We start from the raw sequence: 23,624 nt of genomic DNA, 5'->3' as shown, positions 1-23,624 counted from the left end.
TCTGTGAGATTATTGTTTAAATCATTTTCTTATACTATGGCTCATAAAAGCATTCTGTGCCTAAAAATAGTCTGTGGTATCAGAAGCAAGCATCTTTCAGCATCATTTTAATAAGATTGTTTTGATGATATTGTATAGGATCAGAGCTGATGCCCAAAGCTCTTTCCACGAGAATAGTTGGAGGAATATGGTGGTTTTTCACCTTAATCATAATCTCATCCTATACTGCCAACTTGGCCGCCTTCCTGACTGTAGAGAGGATGGAATCTCCCATCGACTCAGCAGACGATTTGGCAAAGCAAACCAAGATAGAGTATGGGGCTGTTAGAGATGGATCAACGATGACCTTCTTCAAGGTAAGACGGTGCCAGCCAGCTTTGTGCTCTCAGACTTGCGGCCTTCCAGCGATCAGTCACAAGACAGAATAACAACAGGCGAAAGGATTAGTGTAGTAGGTAGATAAATCATTGCCCAAATCTGTAGAGAGTCCTTAGGGAGTATTAGTGTAAAAGACAGGAGATTTTCCCCCAAGATGGACTGCAAAACAATCTGGTGCTGTGCTACTGAAGCCCGTGGAAGCCACCTTCCCTCAATGTGGAGGGCTTCAGAAGCAGCTGCAGTCTGGACTTCAAGAGTGCACCACCTATACAAGGGGATTTAAGAGCTCCAAATCAGTGGAGACCTGTGTTAATTCAGTCTCTAGTGCAAAGATCCCTTCGGAGTGAGGATTAGGCTATTATTGCCTTTGTTGAAAGGCGAAAACCCATGCTTTTGACAGGAGAATCTGAAGGGAATCAGGGCATGGACCTGGGGACATTCTTCTCCAGGTTGTTTCTCAAGGCAGATCTCAGCTTCTTACAAGCAATTGGCAAAGATTACCTCCGAAGGTCATGTTTGCACTGGAAAAATACTGCAGGCAGTCAAATTACAAGTTTGTTTGTCCTTTTTAAAAAATGTTATATGGTCAAAATTATAAAGATTGTTAGTATTAATGTACAGGCCACATACACGCATAAACACATCTGTTAAGTAAAAGAACATTTTCTGTGGCTAATTGCTTTGTAAATAACTGCATTCTTTTTTGCACTATTAGTATTAATTATGCACTGAATGGGTTACTTTCAAAAAATGTCAGTGCAAAAGCCAACAAGCTACAAATATAGGATATATGCACAAAAATCCTGTGACAATTAGAATTAATTAGCAGCTTCATGGGTAGTGTCAGCAGGGAAGTTAAGCACCGAATGGACTGGTAAGGTGCTTTCGCTGTAGCATCTAAGAATAGTGTTTATAGACAGTCAGATATGCAGAGTGCCTTTGAAGAGGATGAGGCGCCCTGATGAAGCAGTATGTGGGGCAAAATAAACTCCTGTGTGTGTGCACGCAAGTGAGCAATTTCACCTCCTGGTGCTGACAGTTTGACACCTCAACAGGTTCTTAACAAAACACGTGGGAGCCCCAGGAGCTGCTGCTCCCGCCTGAGCCCCCCTGCCCTGCACTAGCAACCAGTCCTTGTGTTTTCACATGAGATAAAGTGCTTCTACACGCATGAAAAAGATTTTGGCTTAAGTATTTGGGTCATGTCTCACAACTAGTAATGTTCATCAAGGACATTTCAATAATTAATAAAGCTGATAGTGGGCTATCCCTGATGGAGTTGTTAAGGGTGAACTTCCCATGTAGTGGCTCTCCTGTGGCTGAATAGAAATGTTTCTGTGCTGAAAGCAGAGCATAAACTACAGGGTTTTTCAGAGCCACATTAGAGTTAGTTTTTGAAATGATGAGATGACATTTCCATCATGATATGTTAGGAAACCTATCTTGAGATATTCCTAGAAACTGTATGAAGCAGGTACAGTATTTTAATAAGGAATACCTAACGGAGCAGGAAGCGGTCTGTGCTGCCTTCTGACAGACCCTAGGATATTCGCCTGGTCTAATATTTCTTCATTGGCCAAAGATTGTCACTGTAATTACTATGCCAAAGGCCAATTCTGCAATAAAAAGAAATCTTCAAAATCTGTTGTTTCCATGATCTGCCAGAGGAAATAACTTCATAATTTCAGCATGAGAAGGTCAGAACAAATTTCCAAGGCTCTTTCCAGCTTTGTGATGATTTTTTTGCACCATTAATACTTAGAGGGTAAAATTTGTAAGCTTAAAAGAATGTGAGCCTGAGCCTCTTAATATTATAATAATAATGATTCCAATAAAGTGAATAAATACTTATATGCTATACACACTAACTTACTTGTGCATGAAATACATGTGTACACAAACACAAGAGAAAGGACCCTAGTTTTTGTACAGGATGGAGATGGATTAGCTGGCAGACTGAAGGTGACATAATGAAAGATGCATGAAAAATACAATTTATCACACTTGTAAACCAGTGAGACACATAGAGTGTTATATAAAAAGTGTTATTATTTATATTACAGAAGCCCTTTAAGGTCCTCATGATTGGGATTTCTTTATGCTGGTTATCATATTCCCAAAAACTCCAAAGAAATCACAGAGTAGATCTTTGAACAATAAATACAATAGAATACTAAAAAATGAAGACTGTATTCTCTGAGGTCATAAATTTGCCTCCTTTGTATCCAAAAAGTACTATATGTACTTCTTAAGCTAAGTAATCACATGCCCCCCCCCCCCCCCCACACACACACACACCCCACCCACCCACCACTGAAAGAACCGGAGGCTGTAAAACAAAATACTTGGCTTTAGGAAATGGCAGGAGTAAGGGTTTCTGTGTAACCCTAATCCAGTTCCCTTGTTACATGTGTATTATGATACAGCTTAGGAAAAAAGAGCCTTGCTATAACAGGTCTAGAGAAGAGGCTTGAAATGTCTGATACTTTGCAGGGAGGTGCAAAGTGCTGACTTTGCTCGGCCAGTTGACTTTGCACAGCCAGTTTCTGTAGGGCTATCCCAGGACCCTGGTAGCATCCCCCTACGGAGGCATCACCCTCACCATCGTGCCCCTGGGATTAACAGGCTGGAGGAGCTAAGCTGGGGAAAAGGTGCTTTTCATGCTGCTACCGCCAGCTGTGCTGGTGGGAGAGCAGGAGCACAGCCCTGCCTCCTGGGAGTGCTGATGTGACGGGGAATGAGAAGGAAATGGAGAAATCAGTGAGGCCAGATGTAACAGCAGTGAATATGTCCTGTAGGCGTTTAGTGCAGGGTTGGATTGCACAGAAGAAAGGTCATTTTTTATAGTGCTCCCCATGTTGCAAGATCTGATTTATCTGAGAGCTACTCCTAGTATTTAAAAGAAGAAATGCCAAGAGAAACAACAGACTCTTTCAGACCAATGCTTTTTTAAGGCAGAACTACTATATTCTGGGAGTTCATCACTATGGAGGAGAGAAGAATGACTGAGTGCCTGTCATGTAGTAGGTGAGATGCAGAGACCAGATAGCTCTAATTTTCAGGTCTATGAGACACACATAGCAAAAAGATTTATGAAGACATCAAGTGCAGAAAAAGATCCTAGCAAAAAGCAGACTCTGAAGAGCTTCGGGCTAGATCTTTGTTCTTAAAATAGCAAAAGGAAGCCCCTGAAAGATAATATTACAGATGTACCTACTGGGTGGGATGCACGTTAGGAACCATGTGAAGAAAGCAAGATACTTACACCACTTTTCACCAAACTTTACTTGCATCCATTCAAATTCACATCACCCTTTTGTTTAGTCTCATTTATAATGTATATACTCACTGCTGTATTTTTTCACTAATTTTGAATGCCTTAATGCTAGTAACTATATTGTGCACCATGTTCCCAGAAAAAAACTGTTGCTAAAGAGGTAATATTTTCAAGAAAGGTTCTGCAGTGACTATGCCTTCTAGCCAGGTAGGAGAGGGAATAAAAACAAAAGCAACTGAAATTATTTGTGAAAGAAAATGGAGTCCTGACTTTGAGGGAACCTCAGAGTCAGCCTTCTCCCTGTGTCCAAATCCCAGAGTTGCTGACCTGACAGATCTGGCTATAGCAGATGAAAACAGCCTGAAAATAGGACGTAGACATCAAAGGAGCCCTCCAGGGAGGTGATGGGTTTCCAGGCAGGCCAGCCAGCAGAAACTCAGGAAGCTTTTGCCATATGTGTGCAAATTTGGGCAAAATCTAACTAAAGGTAAGATCTTTCACATCCACAGATTCTGACACACATATTTTTCTAGACTGCTGGCCATCTCTGTTTCCAACGTGCCTATAAATCTTCCACTGCTTTCTCATCGCTCTGTCATAATAGATCTTAATCTCATATTGCAACTCTTGCCGGATCCTACCTTCTGATGTGCAGACACATTTCCACTGAAATCAATGAGAATCCAAAGGTCAGAATTTAGAATAACATCTATCCTGAAAAAAATGGGAGTTGGCAAGTCAAGCAGCCGAGATGTTTCTTTCAAACTCATCTGAATAAAGAATACATCTTCCCAGTAAATCCAATATCAGATTCAATCTACTGCATAAACTGATCAACAATTTCAAAAAAGATTCCCGGCTGAGCAGTAAAAATGGCTTCTACTAGTAAAAAAAGGCTTAACTAGCCAAAAAGTTCAGTGGTATCCTGTGGCTTAACAAACTTAGGTGAAATTTAGGAGAAACTCATTTAGATATTGAATCACATATCACAGTACCACAGATATTGAATTCACAGGTAAAGCACATGAACGTTTAAAGCTCAAAGAACCAGAAAATCAATTTCTCAGAGGAATCCCACAGAGACCAGTGTTTAATAAGCACATATGGTCTCCGCACAGTGAGCCTAAAATTGGCTATGATGGCTATACACTAAAGATACACCTGTGAAGGAAGCGAGATTATACTGTCCCAGACCTGGGGTGACATAAGTGAGTGGAGGACCATGGACTCATATTTACACCAAAAAGTCAGTTTGTGGATGCCTGGCTCATGCCAGGCCGCAGCCAGAGTAGTTCAGTAACAGTTGGCTGTGCAGCCTTGATGTGCATTATTGATACGCTTGTATTAACAACTTCTAATGGTCCAGCTTTCTGTAGGTCTAACTTGATATATAATTCAGAAGTAATACTGTGTGTTTAATGTTGTTTGACAGCATACAAGGAAGAAAGAGGTTTAATCATGTCGGTACTGTGCGAGCGCTTGGTGTTTTTGTAGTCTGCAGATACCTCAGAAAGCCCCCCCTGAAAAGGTTCAGTTTTTCTTCTCTTATTCCCCAACAGAGGCAGAGGCGAGAGTGAGGCAGCACTGGCAGCTGCCTTTCCCTGCAGGGAGCCTGGCACCTGTGGGAGCACCCCCAGCACAGGGAAGGAAAGGGGGAGGAAGGGACATTCAGCGCTGCGTGGAGGTGGCTGGGGTTTCTAGCACCCCTCTCCCCTGTGCAGCTGGCCATTAGTGCAGGCCACAAGCACGCTCCTGCTGAAGTCAGTGCCAAAAATGCCGCCCTTAACTTCTGTGGGAGAAGGATTAGGTCCTTAAGTCTGATTGCGGTGGAAAGCTGAAAGCAGAAGTTTACTAAGAAGCCACTCTGTCTTTCTTTCTCAGGCTTTATCCTTGAAGTACATGACTTCTAGGCAAATGATAACAGTACAAAAGAGCCAGTACTTTATTCGTTGTCAGGCTTTTGGAATTGTGCATTTGCCCTGAAAGACAGAAGCGCTGCTTCTGAGTACAACAGCATCCAGCTGCACTAATTTAGCTGGGTTATGTGTAGTCATTTGCTGTAATCCATGTAACAGCATTAGCCCAGAAAACTTCAAAGCACTTCACGGTCATGCCAGTAATGAAGTTCCTGGCACCACAAAGAACGCAGGAAAAGACAGTCCTTAGCACAAAGCACAGTAAGAGGAGAGAAATGCTGTGGGAAGGAAAACCCTTTTACCAATTCCCTTTCATTCAAGAGGTGCTATTGGCACAATTCACAACAAAAGGCTGAGGAATATTTTACGAGTGTAATTTGGGCACTGGAGTGATTCTATGTCCTCATTTTCCCTCCTTAGAAATCCAAAATATCAACATACGAGAAGATGTGGGCGTTCATGAGCAGCCGGCAGCAGACAGCGCTGGTGAAGAACAACGACGAGGGCATCCAGCGTGTGCTCACGACGGACTATGCGCTGCTAATGGAGTCAACCAGCATAGAGTACGTGACTCAGAGAAACTGCAATCTCACCCAGATTGGAGGGCTCATCGATTCAAAAGGCTATGGTGTGGGAACCCCTATTGGTAAGATGCTTTGAAAGATTCCTTAGTCTTTCAAACCCCTTTCTTGTCAAAACAGACCCTAGGAGCCTTGTTTTAGGCAAAACATCTCTTCTTGACTCCACTCAGGAAGCCCCCTTCATGTGCAAGCAATCTCTGTAAACAAGAGGGAGTATTATGGTACAGACTACGTCTGCAGAAAGAAGTCAGGTGACTTGCTTGCTTTCTGGAGCATCCCAGTCATAACAAACTGGGTATCCTTGTATGCTACTCAAGGTTCAAGGTCTTCTATTGAAATTCAGTCGAGTTTGAGAAGTCAAGTAGTGTCTCAGGGAAAATGGAAGCAGGCAGAATAAATGTTATGTCCAACATATGCATCGCAAAGAAAGTTGCGTGAAAGGAGACCAATTTCTGTCATACTTCATGACTCCAGAGCAATGCATAAGTGTTGCACATGAGAAGTAATTGCAAGGTTCTGTGCCTGCATCAAGTATTTCAGTGTTTTGGGCTAAGTAGACTCATAAGACTCCCAGACACTGTGAACTGTTTCCAATAGACCTTTTTTAGCACAGCCAGTGTCCTTTTCAACATTTTGCTAATCATACACAATTAGAGTGCCCTTTTTTTTTTTTTTTTTTTTTTTTTTTTTTTTTTTTTTGCATTGAAGATGGGTTCTCCTTAATAATCAGTACTGGGTAGCCAGAGCTTTTCCTTGTTTAATATACTTCTCCATACTGCTCACATATGTACTTACTATGCCACGACCTTCTCTCAATTAATAGCTATGGAATTCTTCTGACTTCAGGGGAATTAACTAGTGTTTACACAGATATAACAGATGAAGTATCTGGTCGATCATTTGCTTTGTAGACCAGATCTAAATAAGGGAGGACGAATACCGCTGCACTTACAACTGTGATTCTTTATGCTACTGAGTACCTTAAACACACTGTCATACAGATAATATTTTAAATATATTTTTTCACTGCCTATGCGAGAACAGCCTTCTCTCTGTGAGGAAAATGATACAAAAGCTAAAATCTCCCCACATAAAACAAATGCATGGCAAGAGTTTTAATGCAGTTATAAAGCTGCCACACTTTAAACCAAGAACAATGAAGAAATAATTGGAACAGATGGTAATCCTCAGAGAGAGTGCATCCATTGGAAATACAGCTGTGAGATATATTTATAAGATGTTTCTTGTATGATAAATATGCCTTAATTTTTTTTTTCTTAAGGAAAACCAGCTAAATTCAGTGAAATAGATATCTTCAAGCACTTTGGAATAAATTATTTCAGTGATACCAGGCATCTTAAATTTTTTCAAGGTTGATTCTGTGAGCAAGATAAGCTACCGAGATCCTGCCACTATTCACATGGACCCCAAAGGCTCTGTTGTTTCCTGGTAGCATTCAAGACTATTACAGTGCAGAATCTGTATGGGTGGGGAAAAAAAAAAAAAAAAAAAAAAAAAAAAAGACTTGTCTGAGATCCATAAAAACAACATTTCAGCAAGTCTTTAACTGGTCTGCATTTGTTCCTTCAGGAGAATGCACAACCCCCCTGGCTATGAATTGCAGCAGCAAAGAGTATGCCTTGCACTCCAAAATTTCCAGTGAATGAGCTGAATACAATCACCACTTAGTTCCCAGAAAAACAGGACAGAGATTTTTTAAAAGTTCTTCCATGAATACGGAAAATTTATTACTTTATTTATCTGAGCAACCTCTGCAAGTTAAAAATTGCAGATATAGGCTGTCTTCCTCCTTCATTGTGCTGAGGCAGGATGAAGGGGGTTTAGGTGTTTCAACAAACATTATATTTATTATTTATGTTTGTTATTGAGCCCATGGGTCACAGAATGGAGGGTTTTGCATTAGATTATTGGCAAAGAATGTTACTATTGAAAAAATCTGCAGTGATGCTTGATCATGTGCTTGTTGTACTCTGAAAGTACTGCTGTAAAAGAGGCACCTCTAAGTAAAATCTATGCAAAATGTCACCCTGGGAGGAATCCAGTTGAAGAAAGCAACATTATTATAAGTGTCAAGACAGGTATTAATTCTATTATCACTGTTAGTGCTGATGCAAATAATTGTAACACTAATGCTGCTATCATTTACTTGGGAAACTGCTAGGAAAATGGATAGATGTATTTCTTGGCCTGAGAGGTAAGTTGTTAATAGCTCAGAGGTCATAAATGATATGTGGAATATTCAAAGAGGTGTAGAGATGGATTTGTGTGCAGTTTTAGTGTTCACCAATAAAACAAAACCAATCCGATGCTCCAGGCACACTTGACAAACTTTAAAAGTACGCATGGAAATATAGATGTACCTGTCACCCTCAAGATGAATTGTGATAATCCTGCCGGCAACATAAACATCACAAGAAAGAATGAACATCCCCACAAATCCTGCTCCGTGACTCAGGCTGCTTCACTTTACTTAACAGCTATGTTCTTTCAGACAAGGCAGAATAGATGGGTCCTACAGTCTAACAAACTCCAGTTATCAGGAGGACAAACCTCTCCTATGGTGGAAACAATTCTGCTTTTTCCTTCTAGGAGGCATTGCTGTTTTCAGTGGTAATAACTCACTTTTCTGGGTAAAGACAATTTTGGCAGTATTTCTGTTTTGTTTTCTATTGTGTTTGGTTTTGGTTCTTTAATAGCATGCGTAGAAATCATCTATTCTTACAGCAGGCATATTTTCCTTTCAAAGCTGGCTACCTAAAGCTGCTGATCGCTGGATTCCCATATGGACTTTTTATAATCTGACACATGTCTCTTGGCATCTGTGGTCACAGCATGTCCTAATGCTGGCAGTAGGATACACTGAAAAATAGCTGTGTGTTGGTTCGACAAATAGAGAACGGGAATGTTTTCCATATTGATTTTCCTGAGACAATGCTGCAGGCTAATGAAATAGAAAGCAGAGAGGGGAACTTGTATTCATGGTACAATTATTTCTAATAGCATCCTGCACAGCCACATAAGAAAGAAAAATGAAGCTGTGAGGCCAAATTTCCAAAGCTATTCAGATGCATAAAGATACAAAAGTGGTTCCTAGTGAGATTTCCCTAAGTGTCCACATCTCCGTGTACCAAGCTATCACTGAACATTCTGCCTTAAAGCTTGTTTACCTTGATCAGACTGAGAATTGTAATGGCTTTAATTTGCAGCAAAATGTGACTTTGCAGAATTACAGCTTAAGAAAGTGGTCTCATTAATGTGCTGAAGTAGAGGAAGGTAGTTAGCTACACAGAGAGAGGATTGGCCACAGTGGGGGCATTGCGGCCCAGATACTAAAAGCTTCCAACCACAGAAAGTCCAGCACAGCAGGGTTCGGGAGCACATACATGCCCCTAGTGCCATACAGCCTCTCTTGTAACCCTCTCCTGCTTGTTCTCCTAAAACCCTTGCCCCATAAAGAAAAGTCTCTCTCACAATGCCAGAAACAACTTCTGCTTGTCAATTATAATTAATAACAGGATTGCTAACTTAGGATTGCCGGATAGCTCCCGGCACTGTGGCAAAAGCTAATTGGTAGCAATTTCCTTTAGCCATGCACTGCTCCAGAAGCAGGGTGAGGGTAAAGCCTCTGCTCTGCTCCCCTTTACGGCTTCAGCCTTGTGCTTCTGCAAAAGCTGTTGGCTGAACTGAATCATAGGCAGGAGGAATTTTGGAAGAGGGACAGCCAGAACAGAGCGCGTGAGAGGCAAACCTCAGCAGATTGAACTGCCCAACCTTGACCCCACTGTTTTCCAGATACTGTACGGGCCCATTAATGCTGTTCAGCCTGAAGCTGCATCATTCAGCAAGCTATTGGTCTGAAAATAAAAAAAATAATGAGAAATAGTTGCTGTTTTCAGCTTGCAGTGCCAATGTTAATGCAAGGCACACAAAAAAAGACCAGGCTAGCTTGGATACTTACAAGCTCTAAGGTAGCCAAAGTGGAGTAGTGGGCATATGCAGGTATAAATGAGAAAAGCATGTATTTGACTCACTGTGGGTTTTCTTAGGCAACTACTCATTTTACATGCAGTAGGAAAAATAAACAGATGTTGAAGTAAATAGGGGAGATGCAAAGCTGAAGGTCTCAAAGGATGCTCAAAGCAATATTCAAACATGATGTGGAAGAGTTATTTAGCGAGAAAATCCACTGCCAAGGCTTAAGTAAACCTCAGTAGGAGACCCTAGAAATTATAATGAATTCCCAAACAAATAACCACACCAAAGGAGCCTTCTGCTTTCCAGTCCCCAGGGCAGACACCAGCAGATCTCTTCCCCCTTTCCAGCTGAATAGAAACCAAGACTTTCTAGCAGGAATAATCAGTCTTGTGGAAAGGGTGCACTTCTGCTTCAGATGTCAGCAGCACGTTCCCTCCCCAAGTTCAGTTTTCAGCAACCGACACTGAAAGGTCTCACTCTTGCCTTGCAGGGTCTCCGTACAGAGACAAAATCACCATCGCCATTCTCCAGCTCCAGGAGGAGGGAAAGCTGCACATGATGAAGGAAAAGTGGTGGCGAGGCAATGGCTGCCCTGAGGAGGACAGCAAAGAGGCCAGCGCTCTCGGGGTGGAGAATATTGGGGGCATCTTTATAGTGCTTGCTGCAGGGCTTGTTCTTTCCGTGTTTGTAGCCATTGGTGAATTTATATACAAATCAAGGAAAAACAGCGATATTGAGCAGGTGAGTCATCTGTTTCCAGCTTGCTTATGTTTCAGGGAGGCTGAGATTTGTGGATGCGGAGGTGACTGCATTATATGTCTCTTCGCCGGACTGAAGATTTTGTATTGCTGAACTCTTGCCATGAGTCCCTGGCACTAAAGACAAATAATTTATTAATAAGAATAGGGACGTACCTCATCCACAATCCAATTAGTGCTGTTTAGTATGGCAGTGCAGAACAAGACCAATTAATTTCTCAAACAGTTTCTGCTTGATCTTTATGACTTCAAATATAAATTACCTTGGAAGAGAATAAACGCAGAACTGGATTTCTCTATGTGGTTTTAGCACCAACCCTTTGAATAACAGCAGGAATATATTTCTAAATCCCCAAGTATAAATTTTCTCTTGCTCTAGAAAGCATTTCTTTCACAGCCAGGTGTTTGCACATGCTATGCTGAAGCGTGGACTTCAAAGCAGGGAGACCCACTGAAAGTTGATAGATGCTACGGTAGAATAAGATTATGGACCCAAAGAAATTGTTGATACAACTCCACTGAAGCGGAATAAACAATTTAAAAGGGCATAGGGAAAACAAAAAAAACACTATGTATAAATCATGCCCTGAATATTACAGCACTTTGTGAAATAGAGTCAATCATTAAAATAGAGTGTAAACATCAGTTTACTGAACCACTGAATACACTGTAAAAGAAACAAGACACGAGCAGTAACTCTGAGTCAGTTCATGAAGTTGTCCTCAGACCCCCTTACTCTGGCTGCCTTCCTTGGTTTTGATTCTGGCCATGTCCTGGACTCTGGTCTAGTCCTGTTTGGCTCAACTACTATATGTGCTCAGATCCTGTCCATTTTATTAGGACTTATTGTAGGGACAAGCATCCCATTTGTGCACTATGTATTGCAGGATCAGTGGCCCCTGAGTCAGTCACCAAGAGGTGGGTTTGTATCACCTACCTTCAGGTTTTTTAGTTATTAAGCATCTGCTTCTAAGCAAGTTTCTTAAGCCCACTTTACACTTAGATGGGAAAGGCAGGAGCTTTTCAGTGGGCAGTTCACTCTACCCATCTAAGCTGTAGTCCTACAAGGCTGATGACATAAATGCCAGAAATGACTGATGGAAAAAAATAACTTCAAAAAGACGGAGGGGATGAGTGAGAGGAGAAGGAGAGTATTTTGAGCTTGGTCTCAGAGATGCAGTTTACACCACACAGAGCACTGGTGCTGGCACCTGGGTAAAAGCAGGCAGCTCGGGCTGTAGGGCTTGGGAGGACAACGTCTTGCTTTTAAACTTCTCCTTTTGGATGGGATGAATCACCCTGCAGCAATCGCCTCATTGCAGGAAGGGCTCACAGTAAGTGTAGACTGCACACTCGCTGTTCGGCCCACTAAAAGGAAGTGAGGTGACTCCTAGCCAGCGTCTCCCTTTTCTGAATGTCACTTACTTTGGGAGCCCCAGGGTGCCAATGAGAGCTAATGCCAGTGTCAGTGGACTTGGCCCTCGCCGTATGCTGCAGAAGAGGCCAGCTCTTGACTGTGCAGAATCCCTCACACAGGCAGGAACTGGTGCCAGAGCAAACCATCATTTCAGTCAATGGCACCATGTACGAACAATAGACACAGCTCACGTGGAGCAATTCTGCAGGCCTTATTAATCAAGGTGTCCCTGCTTTGGAATAAGTCAGAGAGAAATGATGGATGTATTTTGCATGTATTGCTAGCTTTCCGTTCAGTACTGTAACCCTACAGAACAGTTTTAGCACTAAATGCCTAAAGAATGTATCAAGATCTTGGTTTTATTCATGACTCGGGAGTTTTTTTATTCAGATAAGTTTTGGAGACCTAATGCAGTTAACTAAAAGCTTTAGTATAAATGCTAATAGAACAGAAGGTTTTAGGAGCTCTTCAGGAGACTGGGAAGGGCAATGTATTTCTGAAATCAGCATTAAGATAGACCTAAAGCTTTATGAGGAGATTGTTAATTTACTTAGCAATTCATTGGGTGAATAATATAGTACTCAGGGATACACATAGGCAGTTTCTGTGTATGTTGACACTCCACTACTGTGTCACAGAGATATGTTGTTGATTATAGGCTGTCTCATCATAATGAAATTCTTAAGTAAGTTAATGTGGCAACATCGTACATCTCTATTGCCAAATTTTAATGTGGAAGTGATTGTATGGAAGAAAGTCATACTGGTGATGCCAATATGACTTCTTGATTTCTCTCAGTTTGTTCTATTTTTATTCAAGTGGTATAAGCAGCTTAGATGGAAAATGCTATACAGTATATATTATCACAAAGCTAATCTGAAGGCTGAGTTGAATACAGTATATAACTTATATGTTTCCATAAATAGATTTTCTTTTGATTTAAATAGCTTTTGAAACTCATTCTCATTTTTTTTTGGTTTTAATTCTTAATATTTAATTTTAATTTAATTTAATTCTTTAATTTTTACTTCTTTCATTTATTTATTTTCTCCATTTCTTTTTCTTGCATGCAAGGCCTTTTGTTTCTTTTACGGACTACAATGTAAGCAAACCCATCCGTCCAACTCCACCTCTGGCACCACCTTATCTACGGAGTTAGACTGTGGCAAGTTAATCCGAGAGGAGCGAGGGATTCGAACACAGCCCTCAATTCACACTGTATAGTCAGGAAAGAAAAAAGGTGTGTCCAATGGGAAGCATTAAACCTAAACAGTGCACCTAATGAGAAAAGTTGTACTTACCAACACATAGTTAATGACTTCAAACGGCCTCTTGCTTCAGCAGCAAATAAGATTATCTAAGATAGAGTGCAAAAGTCCTGGAAATCTGGGCAGTTTAGATACATATCACAGAAAATAATTACACCTACAGCAAAGAGTGAGTGTAATAGACTGTAATAGATTTTAAGATTTATGACAGTCTATCTACAATTGTCATCTTATCATATCATGTCGTAATTCAGCGTTTTCAGTTAAGAAAAATTATTTACCTCCTTTTCATCTTCCACCAAACCTGAGCAAAACCACAGCAGTCCTATTACTAAAAGCATGAGAGAAATATTTTCTTTGGTCTCTGCAAAAGCATTCAGCAAGTGGGCCAAGCAGTTCTTTATAAACCTCAGAAAATAACCTGCAGGGCTCCATTAACTTTCTGAACCCCTATTATAAACAGCCAGAGACTTTTATCTAGCATATCTTATTCCCAGTGTCAATATTTAATGAATTTTAATTCATCCATTTAAAATTCATTAGACAAAGCCTCCAAGTAACTATCATACCACAAAATCATATCTATCAATTAAATTTTATGCCATGTAACCATTAACATTTAAGAACCTATTCAAGAAAACCACCCTCAGGCACCCCCCACTATACACTCTACCTTTCACAACATAACTCCATAGACTTGGCTTGAGCAATTTTTGGTGTTCACTGTTAAAAGGCTTTCCAAGATAGGAACTCCTTTATGACATAACTGCCAGTAAAAATCAGAATATCAATTTATATTAAACTGTAAAGCCTTGGAATTGTTGTGCATATTAAAACACGAGGCAGCTTTTGCGTAGGAAGTTGGCATGGGGTATTTCTTATATCCTGGAGGGATATTGGTTTGATTTACTCTAGTTCTCAGCTGATCTGCGGACTGCCAGGGCAGGAGACAACAGACTGGATCCATTGTTGCCACTGGAAAATATATGACTGTAATCTGAGATGCACAAAATGTATACAAATGCCAGCTCATAGGATGTCATGAACCAAGGCAAACAAACAGCCTTGTTTTCAAAACCTGACTACCTTTTACCTGTTGCGTTTCATTACATCCCAGCTTTCCTCCAATTTCACCAATTCATTTCCCACCCTTCACACCTACTTTATGTTTTCTCGCACACCGCAGTTCCTCCTCGTGACACAAATTAATGATCTGTTTTATTGAGGAGCCATTTCTGGACTCTGCTGCAATTAGAAAACTCGTTCTAGTGGATGCCTTCACACACAATTGCTGAAGCGCTCCAGCGAGGCTCTGGTCTTCTCTTGAATTGTTTCGTTTGTACCTGACTCCTGAAAAAAGTCAGTAGGATCTTTCACATGCAGTGACCTGTGTTTTCCCTCTATTTATTTTACAATTTTTGGTCAACATCATTTAGGCTGGCAGTAATCTTGGTAGCTTTGTAGGCTTAAGTATTTTTTGTGACCAAGACGTACTGCTCACAGTTGGGCTATACCAATTCTTCCCTGCCAGTGTTCATCTGTGTACATGAGTGTTTGTGTCCCACTCCAGATACTGCGAGAAACTGTCTCGCTCAAAATGGAATTTTAGCTTGTTTGAACAGGGCCTTGAAAGCTTCAATTCTTTATGAAATGATCCTTCTTAACAACAAAGACCTGCATTAGATCTTCTTTATCCCTGACTTAAGAAAGCACTTTTGTCTGCAGTTTCCCAGTTGAAGAAACTTAAAGCTAATTAAAGCCAGCTTCTCTGAGCTCTCAGAGGAGAAGGAAAATTACTAATGTGCTTATCTTCATCATTGTTCTACTCAAGAAGTCCTCTGGGTCACAGCTTCTACCAGTTTCCTAATCACTGTTTAGATGAACACAGAATCCAGAAAGTTTCCATCACTTTTTGGACAAACATTTTCATTCCTGTCACTTTTGGGATAAACATTTTCATATATAGCCACATTCTTGGTAACAGTGATCTTTCCTTCATGCCTAGCTAACCCCAAAGACAACATCACAGGCTGCAGCTTGCCTGTGGGAATTGCAAAGCAGCTCCTAATGTTCCCTAATGGCACATCATACCTAGCTACAAAAAGGTTTATTAAAAAGTCTCATTTGCCACTTAGTAGTTATGCCAGCAGCTGATGCTGTGAAGAGCAGCCATATCACCCCAGCGCTAATACAAGTACGCTTGTAAACACAGCGACTGTTTTCACAGGGCTCACAGTGTCTCCTGGAGAAGGTAGGTGCCTTCAGGTTAACGGTGAGGCTAGGGGAAGGCACGGCCCCCAGCATGTCCCATGAAATGCTCGGCACCTCTAGTGCATAGAAGTTACAGGCTTTAGGAAGAAGTGTAAAAGCATTTAAAGTTTTTCCACTTACCAGTGCTCTAAACTTCTAAGACAGTTAAACTTGAAATTTGGCTGTAGAAGTGATTCTGTTCACAAACACAGATGGTGACCACCATGTCTTCATAACCTGCAGCCTTGCAACTAGGTCCAGGACCCAACAGACAAACCGAGTCCTTTCTCAGGGGTGTGGGACTGAGTCCTGCATTCACATGAAATGACCAACCAACACTGATGATGATGAATGAGTCGTAAGAGACTCCTTCAGGTCTGATGCTGAAGTACCCATAAAGAATAGCCACAGCTATTTGGAAGAAAAATGGTTATACACGTGGAACTCCCAGAATAATCAAATTAATAAGCGTTTGCAAAAAATGGCATATACTTTGACACAGAGAAGTCACCTTTGAAAGCGAAAGGACAACGAATAAGTTAGTCTCAAGCCATGGATGGGTTGATTCGGCTAGGGTCAGTGTGCCTGTCCTTACTCAGCAGCAGTTCCTGCCCTTGTAAGCATCTAGGAAGGAAAAGGTGCAGGGGGAAGGAGGAAGGAAGGATGAGACAAGAGAAGAGTGAGAGGAACAAAAGCAATTTCAGAAAGCCAAGATAGGGGTGGAGTAACGACATGGCTGCATGGTGGAACTAGACCAAACATGGTAATAGTGCTTTCAGGATCCAGATTAATATTTCCTCAAAGCGCTGGCATGATATTGCGTGCTCGTGTCATCACCCTTGGATCAAAGCCTTGAATAGTAAGTCCTCACATCTTGAGTTCTTTGGAAACAAAAGAGGAGGAGAAGGGCAAGGAGGAAAGAAGTTCCCTATCTCAGTGAGATTCTTGTGAAAAAAGGATTTTTTGTGAAGTTGTCAAGCCTGCAAATTTCCCCTTTTCTCTGAACGTCAAATTGAGCCCATCCATGGCAGGCCATAACCCCACCTCCAAACATGACTATGGCCATTTATGCCTTCACTGAATAGTCTCACCAGTGTTTAGATAGTTTGTGAGGCTGGCAAGTAAATTTACTGGTTTTTTTCTGGCAAACAGAAAACCGAGGAACAGTAAATGTGGATTACTGTGATACTACTTTGGCACTCACTGATCAGTTGTTCAATAGACTGACAGTTTAAAATGCTTCAATTAGTGATCTCCTCAGACACAGTTTGATATCCATTGATATCTATTCTGTTTGACAGAATACTCAAACAGATTCTTAATGTGTTGCAACAGCAGTTTGCTTACTCGGAGAAACTGTTCTGGACCTTTTATCTTCAGCATGCTAGGCACAACAAATGACTTTGCTCTCAGCAGAAGGCATATGTCAGTGTCCCAGGTATGGGTCCTATTACAGTAATGAGAGCACTGCAGAGGAAAAAATCCTGATTTCTGCAGTTCCTTGTCTGTGCCTGAGCTGGTTGGGTTTTCTTCCAGAATAAAATCTGGTTCACTGATTTTCAGTGTTCTCAGGTCCAACACAGCACACTGTTCTTTTTTGATTGATTGTTTTTTTTGCCAGGTGTTGATAAAATGCAATTGGAATTCTTGTCCTCAAAGGAAGCCTGGCAACATGAGCAACAGACTGATAAAGCCTGACCACGGATTCTCTTTTGCCTTGCCTCTGTTTTATTTTTTTGTCATTTTTCAGATTCTAAATCTATAACTATCCTAAAGTTTAACACAGTCTTCTGTATGGAGTGTAAGGAAGGATTTGAGAGGTTCATGAGCAAGCTTTTAAGGCCTGCTGAAATGATCAAAGATCAAAGAGAAGAGTCTCCAAGAGCAGACCCAAACATATTTTTAGAGGATGATGTTCCCTTTTAGCCTCACAGGACACATACTGCAGCATTTCAACACCACTAGAATGAGAAAGTCTAGATGATTAAAAGCACAATGTTAAATGTATTACTCTGTTCTTAGGTTTCATTCTCAGTGATATCTCAAAAGTGGATTTACAGCATGTTAAAAAATAACTTTTTGAAGAAACCTTTTCAGTTTGGTTATCTGAATATGATATTAAAAGAACAGTACATTATCCTTTCAAATTAAATTTTAATTTTACAATACCCTTTTTAAAGGATGTCGTAATTGTACTCCACACACATTACTGTTCAGAATTGTGTCTTGGGAGTTCCTGCAATGTATTTCTTGTCCATCATTTTTCCTGTAAGCCCTAGGTAAGTAAGCCAGCATTCTGACTGAGTTCATACTTGCTCTGTATCGCTGACAGTTTTCTACTTCTTGAAAATTTCAGGGCAGTTCCAATTTTTGCTTGGGTGTTCAGTTTCCTGATCCTGCTTTGCGTGACACACACTGGAATAACAGAGCTTTACTGAAGTGTTTTCTGTTGTTACGGGGCCTTGAACCAGTGAAGTGTGGTATACACACAAGCTTGGAGATAAATTGGTTTTTGTGTTATGTTTCTTAGGGCTCATAAGAAAGTTCTTGTGTAACTGCCCTTCTGAGTGAGTAGCCAAACCCCTGAATGTTCAAAGTATCTTCTCAGATTGCACTTTTAGACTATCTGAAGCTCTGTGTGAAGGCAGAGACAAAGACAGAGAAAGCCCCGTATCTCTCAGGATTTTAATGCCTTTTGCTACCTCCAACTGGTTTTCTCCAAAGTGTCAAATGTAGGGATATGCATAAAATGTATCATCAGAATTGTAGCTACATCCATAACCTTTGGCATATCTTTGAAGTGTCAGTCCAAGGTCTTAACTCTATATGTAATTCATTGCTTCAGATCAGCAAATCTCATGCCCGTGGTAGTTTGTCTTCCTCAAAATGCAAATGTAGCATAACCCTAGAAAAACTGCTTTCATGTTTTTATAAAGCCAGAAACTGGAGCTGTAAGACTCAGGACGTTATCATTGTAAACTCTGCTCCTTTTCCTCTCCCCAGCCATCGTTTTCTGTAGGATAGTAGAGCCCATTCTCACAGGTTTTGAGTGTGCGTTTTGATCTCTCTTTTCCATAGATCAACTCACTGGGGCTTTGCATTGCCAGGTTGGGCTAATAGATAGCTTCTAAGAGGCAGAGACCTTTTAGATTTTGAATCAGAAATATATATCTCTATATATACTTTACTGGGTGAATAAACATGATCAGTTTACAGGAAAGACCGTGAACAGAAGCAGTAATGGTTTTATGTTCAGTTTTAGATGTAAATGATTTTGATGACCAATTAGGCAAAAGTTTACTTCTGAGAGACAAGATTTAGAGATCAAAGCCATTCCTAAAAATAGCTTAAAGTTTTTTTGGTAACATTTCTTTAAAAACAGCTTACATCTAGAAACTAATGACAAAAAAAGTCAGAACAGCCTTGGAAGTGGAACCAGTTGGGCACTTCACAAATCAAGTAGTCAGATGTTAAAAACTACACATATCTAATGTCAGCAATATATTTCAAATATGATGTAAGATATATGTAAGATGATCTCCATGGGACTATTTTGTTGATATGAAATTAAGAAGACATAATGATAACTCTATAGTCTGAAAAATATGAATCACTTTGGAAAATTTAAATGCAAGCATATTAAGACAAGGCAGCAGAAGGTGCTGTTGCATCTGCAGAAGTCATCCCTACATGCACGCTGCAGTGATTGATGGCTTTTATTAAACACATACACAACATATAGGTTAGTGAAAACAACAAGGAAAGGAAATAAATATAAGCTTTACCAAGTCTATAAATGGTTAATATGGTCCTGCCCTTATTTGCCGTGGAGTTCTGGAATCACTTTGTAAACTAGATTTTAAAAGCTCCATTAAAACTAAGATAGAAGAGAGAGATTATCCCTGCTAAGTCAGCCAGTTAGAGCATATACTTTTATTAGTTTGGAAATACGTGTTGCTACTCTCTAAAAAAGCCTTGCTCAAGCAATATAGAAATAACTTCTGTATTAGGATGATACCTGCCTCACCTGCTGCTGCCAGAGGGCATGGTGCTCTAGCAGAGACCATTGATTCTCACTCCAGTAACTCTAGAATTCCTACATTACATCGTCAAAGGGTCTATTTAAATGATAATTGCACCAGAAAAGTCCTGGCTATTACTAGACAGTAACGGGGGGGATAAAGTACACTGTTCTGGCCTATATCTATTGGTTTTGTGGTCTGCCACAAATTAATAGTAATTTAATTTTTGCATGCTTAAGACTTTCAGTGTTTCATAGGACGAACAAAAATCAAGCCTCTCAAAGAAAAAGCATATTAAACTATACATTTAACATACTATAGGATCCTACTCTATGTTCAGCCCATCCCACAAATGGACATGATGACATATGCAAGACAATCTACATCATTGAAAATGCACACACACTGATTCCCTGGTCTCTTGAGGTCATTTGCAGAATCAGGGCTAAGTTCTTCATACAGATGTTTTATGCTGGACAGGAAGCAGCACAAAATGTGGAATTCAATACTCTGGAATTCATTTTCTACCTTAAACAAATGATTTAAGGTAGAAATCCTTAAATCCAGGTTACCCTCATGTTGGCTCCTGCATTTGAAAATATTTCCCTGGAATAGCTGGCTACCAGGAAAACTTGGATTTTCTCTCCTCTTCCAATAACATATCCAATTTTACTTTTTTTAGCCCTGTATCACTCTGAGATCACAGCTGACTTGGTTAAGAACTCAGTACTGCTCATCTTGCAATTTGTATCATTCTGGAAGGGAATTTGTATTCGATGTAAAGAAACACAACTGTGTACTGTTGCTGTCATTTGAAAAGACTGTTCTTTTAACCAGTTGTTTTAAAAACAGTCAGTTTTGGAATTCTAGAGAGTCTAGTAGGAAGGGCTTATTCGACATGATTAAGGTAAGGTAGTTAAAGCTGTGTTTCACACTGCTACCCTTCCTTCATTTTATATATAAATAATTTATTTATATATATTTGCATGGAACTTTTTTTCCATTGCTAGATACTTCCACTTAAAGCCTCTTTGTGTTTTTTTGTGTTAAATATAATTATTATAGCTGTAGATTTTAAAGGACTTTTCCACTTTCCTGAAATGTCTTTGTTAATGTTGTGCTCACTGGAAAAAAAGAGAAAAAAGAAAAGATTTCTGCTTTTTTTCTAAGCTATTCAACTACCTTATTCTTGTGGTAATTTCCCTCCTTTCTTAGGCACGCAATATTTGAAAAAGATTCTTTCTAAAGAATGACAAGCACTGAAGAATGTGCTATATTTTAGAAATACCTGTTAATTTCATGAGGGAAAAAGAAAAAAAGAACTAAACCCCAAAGAAATCTTCAAGAATGGTTTTGTTTTCTTTAGTATTAGCAAATTTTTGGATAAAGTACACACAGTTTAAAAATGAAGATTGTTTTTGTCTGAAGGTCAGGAGGAAACTTGCCTACTGAAAAAGGGTACGTTTTATGATTTGAAGCCACCACAAACTTCATTAATGTGTTTGGGTAGCATTTCAGAAAGATTCATAATCAGCTTTAGTTAAGCCAAAGTTAAACTGATTTCAATGGAAGGCAAGTTAGGTGAAACCACTTTTGCAAATTCCTCCTACTATACGTTAGGGGGTTGATTCAAAGCTGGCAGAATTCAACAGAGAAGCCTTCTAAAGCTGACATTAAGATTTCAGGTCCTTGCTTATTATAAAAGTCACAGTTTGTGCAGAGGGTATGGTTGAACTCTCCTAGAAAGATGTTTAATGCAATTTTCATGTTCCACCAGTGTCTTTCTTTCAATGCTATAATGGAGGAGCTGGGAATTTCACTCAAGCATCAGAAGAAGCTAAAGAAAAGGTCGAGAACAAAGGGAAGATCATCATTCACAAGTATCCTTACTTGTCACCAGAGGAGGACACTGAGGAAAGAAACCATAGCGTGAGCAAGAAAGACCCCTTTGAGGAAATATCAGGAATAAAAACAAAACAAAAACATTGCTGCCTACAAGCCGATTGTGGTGGGATTTCTGAAATATAGACATTTACCTTGTTCTTCAGAAATTCTCTGTGGTTTCTTTTTTTAATCTAGAGGTACAACAGTTTAAATGCTCACATAGACTGATGTACTACTAATCATCTGGGAAGTGTCTCACTATTTCTTTTGAAATGGATTTGTATGCTCACCTGTTTTGCATCTCTCTTCCCCTCTCCATGCATTGCTGTATGTGCTTTCTAAATAAATAAATAAACAAGAGGCAGGGTTCTTTTTTCTAATAATCTGGGAGTAGCACATTTATTTTTTTCTTTTGAAACAAAAAATGCAGTTCTACTGAGCACAGTGGTTTAGAAACTGTGATCCAGACTGCCAAAATAAAAATTCATCCAATTACTTCATAAATGATGACTACAAAATGAAGGTATTAAGCAATGAGTTATTTTTACTTACCTTCCCTTTTCCAAGATTGTAAGGAACACTTTAAGTTCTTGTCTGTGAGAAACTTGCTTTTCCTTTTCTTCTCTCTTTTTCATTTTTTTTTAAAATGAGATTCTTATGTAATAACATGGCTCCAGGTGCTAGATCTTCAAAATGAAAAATCAAAATCACAAAAGTAATGATCAGTGAATAGGGGAACACTAACATCGTCACACTGACATATCCTTCAGCTCCTGATACCAATAAAATGATTCCTGACTTCAAAATGAAAATTCCTTCAGAATTAGAGCCAAGAAAGTTCAATTTATAACAAAACTTGACCACAAAGACAACACTAGAGCACATTTGTCAAAAACAGAGCCATTGCTTTGGTGTTGAAACCTTTGCTTGCAAGTGGGGGCACAAGCAAGATGTTTTAATAACAAAGGAAGAAGTAAGTCTTTTTAATGAAGAACTCACTGTTTGAACAGTGATGCATTAGTAGATTTGCCCTGACCCCTCCTAAAAAAACCAGTTTCTTTAAATTGCAATAACATGAAGCACACATATTTATTCTGCTATGTCATCCCTATGATCAACCCTATTGTTCGTGTGGCTTTTATTAGTGCCAGCTGCTTAGTTTGGAGGCTGCCTGTGAAAGAAAACAGGTGCAATGACGGCATCTCCATGCATGCACTTCACGGGCAATGTGTGGGTGGGGGGAGCTGCCCCTGCAGAGCCCCTGGGGGTGCCCAGCATGGGGCTGCAGAGGGAGCAAGCGACCTGCCTCAGGCGGCCCCCAAGCCCAGCAGCCAGTGGGCAGCCCTGCCACCACCTCTGCCTTGGCCTCGTGGCCATTTCTTCTGCAAAAGCGGAAAGTTATGTGAAAATCTTTGAGTGGAGAAATACCTCTTTCCCCACACCACCACTCTGTGCAGCCCCCAGTGAGCTTTTACACTGCACTGCATGGCAAGGTCAATCTGAAATGAATGGTATTACTTCCAAAAGCTCTGCTTCAGAAGTGATATATTTTGGTATTATTATAGGCTAGAAGAGACCTCAATTCATTTAGCCGTTCCACAGGGGTCAAGTTTTCTAAATCTCTCACCATTACTGTTGCTTGATCCAAGGCTCTCTGTAATTGCTCTATATCTTTCTTAAAACATGATGCCCAAAACTAGGTGTGATATTTCACCTGAAGTCTTACCCATGTTGAGTTGGGCAGAAAAACTGCTTCATGTGCCTTGAAGGCAATACTGCTGTGCACGCACCCTGTTATGAAGTCTGCTATATACCTTGGCTATAATAGGAAATGTAAGTAATCCCACGTGATACAGGCAATTGATAAGTTCAGTCGA

General features: G+C 40.2%; 1 protein-coding gene across 6 annotated transcripts in view; it reads left to right on the top strand.

Moving 5' to 3' along the window:
• The window catches only part of GRIK1 (glutamate ionotropic receptor kainate type subunit 1), a 168,911-nt gene extending 146,781 nt beyond the window's left edge, over positions 1–22,130 (top strand). For 4 of the 6 annotated variants that reach the window (XM_064523944.1, XM_064523959.1, XM_064523981.1 and 1 more), the window contains 4 exons: positions 139–356; positions 5,992–6,217; positions 10,639–10,889; positions 21,641–22,130. In XM_064523944.1, the coding sequence (XP_064380014.1) occupies positions 139–356; positions 5,992–6,217; positions 10,639–10,889; positions 21,641–21,796 (851 nt within the window). In that variant the 3' untranslated portion in view covers positions 21,797–22,130. Of the gene's footprint in view, positions 1–138; positions 357–5,991; positions 6,218–10,638; positions 10,890–13,397; positions 13,564–21,640 lie in introns of all 6 variants that reach the window. The other 2 variants (XM_064523955.1, XM_064523966.1) reach the window with 1 other exon arrangement.
• The last annotated feature ends 1,494 nt before the right edge of the window (positions 22,131–23,624 follow it).

The sequence above is a fragment of the Dromaius novaehollandiae genome, chromosome 1, assembly GCF_036370855.1.
Source record: "Dromaius novaehollandiae isolate bDroNov1 chromosome 1, bDroNov1.hap1, whole genome shotgun sequence".
NCBI classification, from domain to species: Eukaryota; Metazoa; Chordata; class Aves; order Casuariiformes; family Dromaiidae; genus Dromaius; species Dromaius novaehollandiae.
This window is presented reverse-complemented; position numbering and strand designations above follow the sequence as displayed.